The 7701-nt window shown below is 54.2% G+C and overlaps 1 protein-coding gene across 1 annotated transcript in view; it reads left to right on the top strand.

Moving 5' to 3' along the window:
* Nucleotides 1-7701, top strand: part of PDE6B (phosphodiesterase 6B) — a 46412-nt gene that overhangs the window by 11224 nt on the left and 27487 nt on the right. The window contains exons 4-6 of the mRNA XM_045289479.1: nt 6376-6516; nt 6608-6682; nt 7561-7625. Of these exons, the coding sequence (XP_045145414.1) occupies nt 6376-6516; nt 6608-6682; nt 7561-7625 (281 nt within the window). The remainder of the gene's footprint in view (nt 1-6375; nt 6517-6607; nt 6683-7560; nt 7626-7701) is intronic.

Genomic DNA, 7701 nt, shown 5'->3' with positions numbered 1-7701 from the left:
CCACCTGCATGGGATCTAGTCAGATGAAGCCTCTGGCAGATCCTCTCTGGCCACAGGAGAGGGATTCGAACAGCTTTACCCTCAGACAGAGGTTATTGTAAGCTTGATTGTGGTGGGTCCAGCCCTGGGGTAATAGGAGACTCGGTCAGTTGACCTCTCTCTTGACGAAACCTGAATTGGCTCTAGGCTCAAATATTCTCGCTCGGCCCACGACAGAAACTTCTTCTCTGGCTTTTTAAATATTGGTGGTGGTCTTTTGTACTCTTTGTTCCTATGTTTATATGTGTGTGTGTGTGTGTGTGTGTGTGTGAATATGTTCATTAAGCAATAAGATCATTCCCCTGGCATCATCGTACACAGTCTGTTAGCACAGTGGCTGTGTTAATTTGATGCTCCCTGGCGCCAGTTGCTGGCTTGACTATAGATCAGACCCTTTGAGATTCAGGATGGCTCGTCCTTCCCACTCACTGAGATGGTGCTCATGGAAAACCAGGTGCTGCAGGAGGAAGCAGGGCAGAAGGATGAGAAAACTCACCGTGTGCTGTGAATTCAGTCCATCAGAATAGGAAGGAAGAAAATCTCGCAGGCCGCGGAAGCCTTGCGCATGTCAGGAGAGGCAATGCAGGGCGCCATAGATGCACCTACAAAGGCGGCAGCTGGGGCTCCATGCGCGTGCGTACCACATTCTCTGCGCCCCAGGTCTTGCTCACAGCAGCGTCCAGTGAAATGGGCTATTTTTATCTTTATATTTTTCTTTCTGTTTCATTCTGTTTTTTATTGTTTCTGTTGGTCTCCCAGTTTATGAAGCACAGAGGAGTGGGTGCATAGAGACAGTATCTGATGCAATGATTTTATGGGGTAGGGGAGTAAGGGTGGGTGGGAGAATTGGGGGGCAAACAGTGGATGCAGGAGGGGGAGGGAGCACTAGAACTGATTGTTCTGTAATAAAAGCCATTTAGCTGTGGAAGTGTAGGATATGGGAATACTACAACCAGAACTCCACTAAAATAAAATTTTAAAACAGACACCGAACTTGACCGATGGTTGCCATGGGTGGAGGAGGAAGAGTGGTTGCTTAGCGTATATTAGTGGTGGTGGAATCAAGTGGGAAAGGATGCCACTAATGGTTGTACAGCAGGAAGAGTATAATCCATGGCACTGAATTACACACATAGAAGTTGTGGAATTGGAGAATTTTTGGTTGTGTATGTTTTGCCACGATTTTAAAAATCAAATAACCATGAGTCCATGGAAGAAAATGCTCTAAACCTGATTGTCATAATGAAAAAAAGAAAGAAATTAGTTCCAAAATATCCAATTAGGAACATAATACCACAGCCCATAGATAAACTCTATTACTCATTTTCATTTACCTGAAAAGCATTGCTTAATTTCTACGGCAACTTTGTCTCTGGCCCCTGTGCTATGTAGAAGTCTGTTGCTTGCTCTCTGAAGGGTCGAGGGGTGTCTGCTACCTTTCTGGTAATGATTTCTAGTCTAAGTCCGTTGAGCTCTAAGAATAAACTTTGTTATTTTCCATTTGCTAAGGTGTGTTTTGTAGCTCAGAACGGGGTTCCTGCCTGGTGACTGAGAAGGACCTGTGTTATGCTGTTGACGATGAACGATTTTATAAGTGGCCATGAGATCTGGTTGGTCCATGGTGCTACTGGGCCTCCCCCACCCTTACTGATTTTCTGCCTGCTGCATCTACCAGTCATCCAAGGAGGGGTATCGAACTCTCCAACTGGAATCATAGACGCTTCCCTTCCCCTTGCAGTTCCGCCCACTTCTCGCTACAAATGTGGATGCTCTGTTGATGGGCACATGTGTGTTAAGTTACGTCTTCTCGGAGAATGGACCGCTTTATAAGGACATAGTAAACCTTCCTAATCCCCGCTAATGTTCCTCATCTGACAGTCTGAACTTCAGGTAGCCAGTCCAGACCACTTTCGACTGGTGTGAGACAAAAGCACACTGCAATTGAGTGGATTCCGACTCATCTCCACCCCTGTGCCAGAGGACTACAGCCCATGTGGGTTTCCAAGACTGTGCATCTTTGCCACGGTGGTGTCGATGAGTTGGTCCTGACCCATAACCATCCTCTGTGCAACAGAACGAAGCCCAACTAGCCCTGTGCTCTCCTCGCCGTTGCTCTTAGGTTGGAGCCCGTTGTTGCAGCTGTTGTAAAGATTCCTCTTGTCCAGGGCCTCTGCTTGACCAAGCACGATGGCCTTCTCCAGGGACTGGTCTCTCCCGATAATGTTCTAACTATGTGAGGCACCGCCTCACCATCCTTGTCTCTAAGGAGCACGCTGGCCGTACTTCTTCCAAGCCAGATGCGTTTGTTCTTTTGGCGGTCCGTAGCACGGTCAAGATTCCCCTCCAGCACCATAATTCAAGTGCATCGGTTCTGCTCTGGTCTTCCTTGTTCAACGTCCAACTGGCACGTGCATAGGAAGTCATTGAGAACACCACAGCTTGGTGAACATCCTTGCTCTTCAGTCCTCTAAAGAGGTCTTGAGCAGCAGATTGACCTAATGCAATATGTTTTTTGATCTCTTGACCACGGATTCCGTGACCATTGATTATGGATGCCAAGCAAGACAAAATCCTTGACAACTTCAACCTTTTCTCCATCAATCACGACGTTCCCTATTGGTCCAGTGGTGAGGCTTTGGGTCATCCTCACACTGCGTCGTAATCCATACAGGAGGTTGCAATCCTTGATCCTCATCAGCAAGTGCTTGAGCCTCCTCGCTTTCAGCAAGCGAGGGTAGACAGCCTCATCTTTCTCCCTCCTGGTGGTTGGTGTTTTCCCACTCCTGAACTTGGAGTTAACCATCCCACTACACCCATCCCTCTGCAACTAGTAACCCCCATCCCTCTGTGACTAGTGGTAACATGGTATATATTTCTCTGTCCCTCTACTGTATTCTTTTTCTAGATTCTGATCATACACTTGATTGATTTAGTTCAATGCCCCCCACCTTGCTATTTGAGAAACAAGGAAGAAGGTGAGGATGTTTTGAGGATGAGCTAGCAGGTCGGAGAGTGAATGGGATGGGAGAATTGTTAAACAGAGGTAAAATTTACATGATATAGCATGAGCGTGTGCAAGTCAGTGGCACTCAGCATAGTCACCCCGTGCTGTAGCCAGCCCCTGATCTACTCCCATAAGGAACCCACCCTCCACAAAGGAGACCCTGAGCCAGCATCAATCATACCCCCCACTCCCCTGCCCCTGGCAACCATCAGGGTGCTGTGTCTCCGTGGAATTGCCCAGTGAGGAGTTTTCAGACAAATGGCGTCGTACAATCGCCTTGTACTGCTTCAAGGGCGGTGAGGATGATGCGCGGCTCCTCCTTCTTGTTCCCTGCTGGCATTCACTTCTCTCGCCCCTACGCTGCACCGTCCGATGCCGTTGAGTTGATGTTGACTCGTGTGACCCCTGCGACAGAGGATAACTGCCCCTGCGTAGGGTTTTCTCGGCTGTCGTCTTCCTGGGAGCGTGGCACCAGGTCTTCCTCTCCAGGAACTCCTGGGCAGGTGGGCACTGACAACCTTTCTGTTAGCACCAAAATGTTTCAGCCATTGCACCACTAAGGTCCCTTCCATATGCCTGAAGCAAATAATAGGCCATTGCAGTTGGTGCTCAGGAGCCCTGGTGGCACAGTGGTTCTGCTTTGGATTGCTAACTCCAAGGTCAGCAGTTCAAAACCACCAGCCGCTCCACAGGAGGAGCACGGGGCTTTCTACTCCCACAAAGAGTTACAGTCTCTGAGACCCACCTGGGGACAGTTCTCACGGTCCTCGGGAGTCACTAATGAGTTGGGGTCGATTCGACGGCAGTGAGTTTGGCTTGGGGCTTGTTATTATTGCTTTAGTAGAGTTTCTTTTGCAGCTGTTTCTTCCCCTGTGGGGTCATGCCCCATCAGTAAATAAATGGAAGCCCCATAGGCTTCGCTCCGCGGGCTTGACTCCATGTGCGTCATCGCTACGGTCGACTCTTCCTTTGAGCCTTCGGACCCGAGGGGCTCCTCTCCTGCCTCGATCTCGGACAGTGTTCACCGGGTTCTCAGCAGCTGACAAAGTGTTGATGCTGTCCATAAGGTTTTCAGGAGCAAACTCCTCTGGAGTGGACCGCCAATTCCCTCCTTGTCATCTCTTCGAAGTCTGGAGGCCCCACTGAAATCCGTTCACTGGTGACTCTGCTGGTGTTTGAACGTACAGGGACATCGCGTCCAGCCTCACAGCAGCACGGAAGGCACCGCAGTACGGCAGACAGACAGACAGGTGGTGGGGAGAATCCCCAGGGTCGCTGTAACAATAGGAGTTAGTCCACATCCCTCCCCTCCAGCAGGGAGCACATGAGCAAGAGCCAACAGTGCTGAAGGAAGAAGTCCAAGCTGCCCTGAAGGCATCGGTGGAAAACAAGACTCCAGGCATGGATGGGATACCGGCCGAAATGTTTCAGCTAAAGCAGCCCTGGAAGCACTCCCTGGTCTATGCCAGGGAGTCTGGAAGACAGCTCGCTGGCCAGCTGCCTGGAAGAGATCCATATCTGTGCCCATTCCAAAGAAAGGTGACCCAATCGAATGCTCAGGTCACAGAACAAGAGCTTCGATGTCTCATGCATGCATGCACACTCACACAACTATAGCATGCCCACGCTTATCTGCACATGCATGTATGCCCTCACACCTACACGCACAGCCACGGATAGGTGCACATGCACACATGCACATGCATTTGTGTAATCACGATACACACATGTATACGCTCGTGTTCTTGCACCCAGACTCACACTTGCACACGTGCACACAGCCATGCCCTCGTGCTGGTGAGATGATCTGTGCTGACAGATCCTCAGTGGACCGTGATTGCCAGTCCCCCACAGCGCACTGGGGATTCACACACACATACACACACACACCGTCCACGAGCTGGACCCTGTGTGTTCCTCCCAGCCCCGCACTCGGAGCCCAGGGATTCTGTTGACTGTGGATGCAGTGTGGGCACTCGGCGTCGGTAGTGGGTGCTTTTGCCGGCCCTTGCTGGCCGGCGGGGCAGAGTCTGGCTGATGTGGTTCCTGGTCAGGAGGAGCACTGAGGGCACAGTGATCGCGTGCTGGGCTGCCAGTCCAGAGGTCAGCAGTTCAAAACCATCAGCCGCTTCTCTGGAGAAAGACCTCAGCGTTCGACTCCCGTGAAGAGTGACCATCTGGGAACCCCCCAGGGGCAGACCCACCCCCACACTGTAGGGCCACCGTGAGCCGACATGGACTCCGTGACAGTGAGTGTAGAGCGGCCACAGGAAGGAGGCGTGGTTGTGGAGCGCAGCATGTGGAGGGGTGGATCAGAAGCCCCCGTGCTGGAGGGGCGTGAGCAGGACTGAAGGTGAGGGGCAGGGTCTCTGGCTCCCAGTGAGACCAGGACCTCAGTGGCTGATGTCCGGGGGACACTGAGGACAGAGATGCCCGAGGCACTGCACTCTCCCAAGACAGTGGCACGGGGGAGTAGACCAGAAGCCAGAGGCCAAAGTCATCCTGCCTCAGTGAGGGCTGTCGGTGGGCGTGTCCAACAGAAACTCCACCCTCCCCATGGGGGCGGCATGGAGGCCACAGAGAGGCGCCTGTCTGAAGGTGGGTGGGAGCAGGAGGACTCAGCCTGGCCTTCAGAGGGGCATGGACTGTGGGCACGGGAGTGTCTCCTGGACTCTGGGGGAAAGAGCAACGGGCACAGGAGCCAGCAGAGGACCTCAGGGAGGGACCGGCAGGGAGGGAGCTTGAGAGAGGAAGCCATGGTAGAGGCCAAGGTCTGGGTATGCGGGCAGCACTCTGCCCTGGGGTCTGTGGCACCCTGAGAGGCACAGGGGTGAGCGAGCATTACGGCGGTGGGTGGCCTGCAAACCAGACAATCAGGACTCCAATGTAGAGGGGTGCAGGGAGCTCCCGGTAGAAGGCCCGGGAGAAGGCCCCAACCCTGGCCATCAGTGATGTCCTGGGCAGTGAGTGGCCATCTACAGTCACTGTCAGACCCAGTGGCCTGAGCCCACAAAGTGGCCTAGGCCAGCGGACACCAGCAGCTCAGATGATCACAACAGGGCTGCACGGTCAGATCTATGCGTTCCAAGCTCCTGGCAGTCAGTCATTCACTCATCACTCCACCGGGCACTACGCCAGCAGCCCCAGCCTGCTGTCCTTACGGCCCAGCGTGGGGTTCCGGGGCCCTCAGGGGTGATGGGCTGTGGGTGGCACCCAGTGCTGGAGGCTCGAAGGCCCATGGCCGGGGCCAGCATGGGCCCCTTCCCTAGGCCAGGCGGGTCGGGCAGGTGTGTCTGCGTGTGGCCACGGTAGGTGTGCCCCTCCACCCCCAGGTGCTGCTGTGGTCGGCCAACAAGGTATTTGAAGAGCTGACGGACATCGAGCGGCAGTTCCACAAGGCCTTCTACACCGTGCGGGCCTACCTGAACTGCGACCGGTACTCTGTGGGACTCCTGGACATGACCAAGGAGAAGGTGGGGTCTGGCGCGTCCCAGGGGGGGAGAGGGGGCTCTCGCCCACCTCACCAGTGCCAACCACTTGTCTCTGCCCTCCTCCTCCACCCAGGAATTCTTCGACGTGTGGCCTGTGCTGATGGGGGAGGCGCAGCCGTACTCCGGACCCCGCACGCCCGACGGCCGGGTGAGTCTGGGTGGGGCAGGCCCTGGGGCCCCTTGGCTCAGGCTCTAGGGATGGAGAGGCCCATCCAGGCTCAACCTCTGGCTGGGGGCGGGGGCTGGAGGAGGGGGAGGCATGGAAGTGGGACAAGGTGGTGGACAGCCCCCTGCCTGCCTGCCTGTATCTCAGACTCTGGCCCTGCTGGCTCCCAGGAGACTGGCCTGGTCGGCTGACTCGGTCACCGGCCTGCGGGTCATGGCCAGCGTTCACTTGGGTGGGCAGTGCCCCTGATGTCCCACCCTTCAGTCTTCCTGACATTTCTCCCCCGTGGAATGCATGTGGGGGGGTAGGGGGGTGGAGGGGGTGTTACATAGGTGTGGGTGTGGATAATGGATGAACTATATGTCCAGGGGGTGGTTAATTACATATGTGTAGGCTGGATAGGTGGTTGTGTGTCTGGGTGGGGTGTGTGTATATATTGATACAGATGTGTAGGCATGGATGGGGGTGAATTGAGTGTCCAGGTGTGGTGGTGTGTGTGTATAATTGCATATATGTAGGCCTGAGTGGTTGTGTGTGTGTGTGTGTGTGCGCGCGTGTGTATTGACAGTTATGTGTAGGCATGGGTGGGGGTGGATTATGTGTCCAGGTGAGGGTGTGTGTGTGTAGCTGGGGGTGGGGTGGACTGTGATATACTGTGTGTGTGTGTGTGTGTGTGCGTGTGTGTATTGACAGTTATGTGTAGGCATGGTGGGGGTAGATTATGTGTCCAGGTGTGTGTGTGTGCATGTGTGTGTGTGTGTGTGTGCACACGCGCGCATGGGTTGGCGAACTGTGATGGTGCTCGTGTGTGTCCGGGGGGGCAGAGGGTCCCCCTAACACCGCCATGTGTCCTTTCTCAGGAAATCGTTTTCTACAAAGTCATCGACTACGTCCTCCATGGGAAGGAGGACATCAAGGTCATCCCGTAAGTGGCCGGGCTCCCCCGAGGTTCTCAGGGGACCGGGTGGGGGGAGTGCTAACCCCGAGTTCTTGGGGAGGAG

The sequence above is a fragment of the Echinops telfairi genome, unplaced genomic scaffold, assembly GCF_000313985.2.
Source record: "Echinops telfairi isolate 266 unplaced genomic scaffold, ASM31398v2 ScPeMD7_28;HRSCAF=97, whole genome shotgun sequence".
NCBI classification, from domain to species: domain Eukaryota; kingdom Metazoa; phylum Chordata; class Mammalia; order Afrosoricida; family Tenrecidae; genus Echinops; species Echinops telfairi.
The sequence above is the reverse complement of the archived record's forward strand: the minus strand, read 5'-3'. Positions and strand labels throughout refer to the sequence as shown.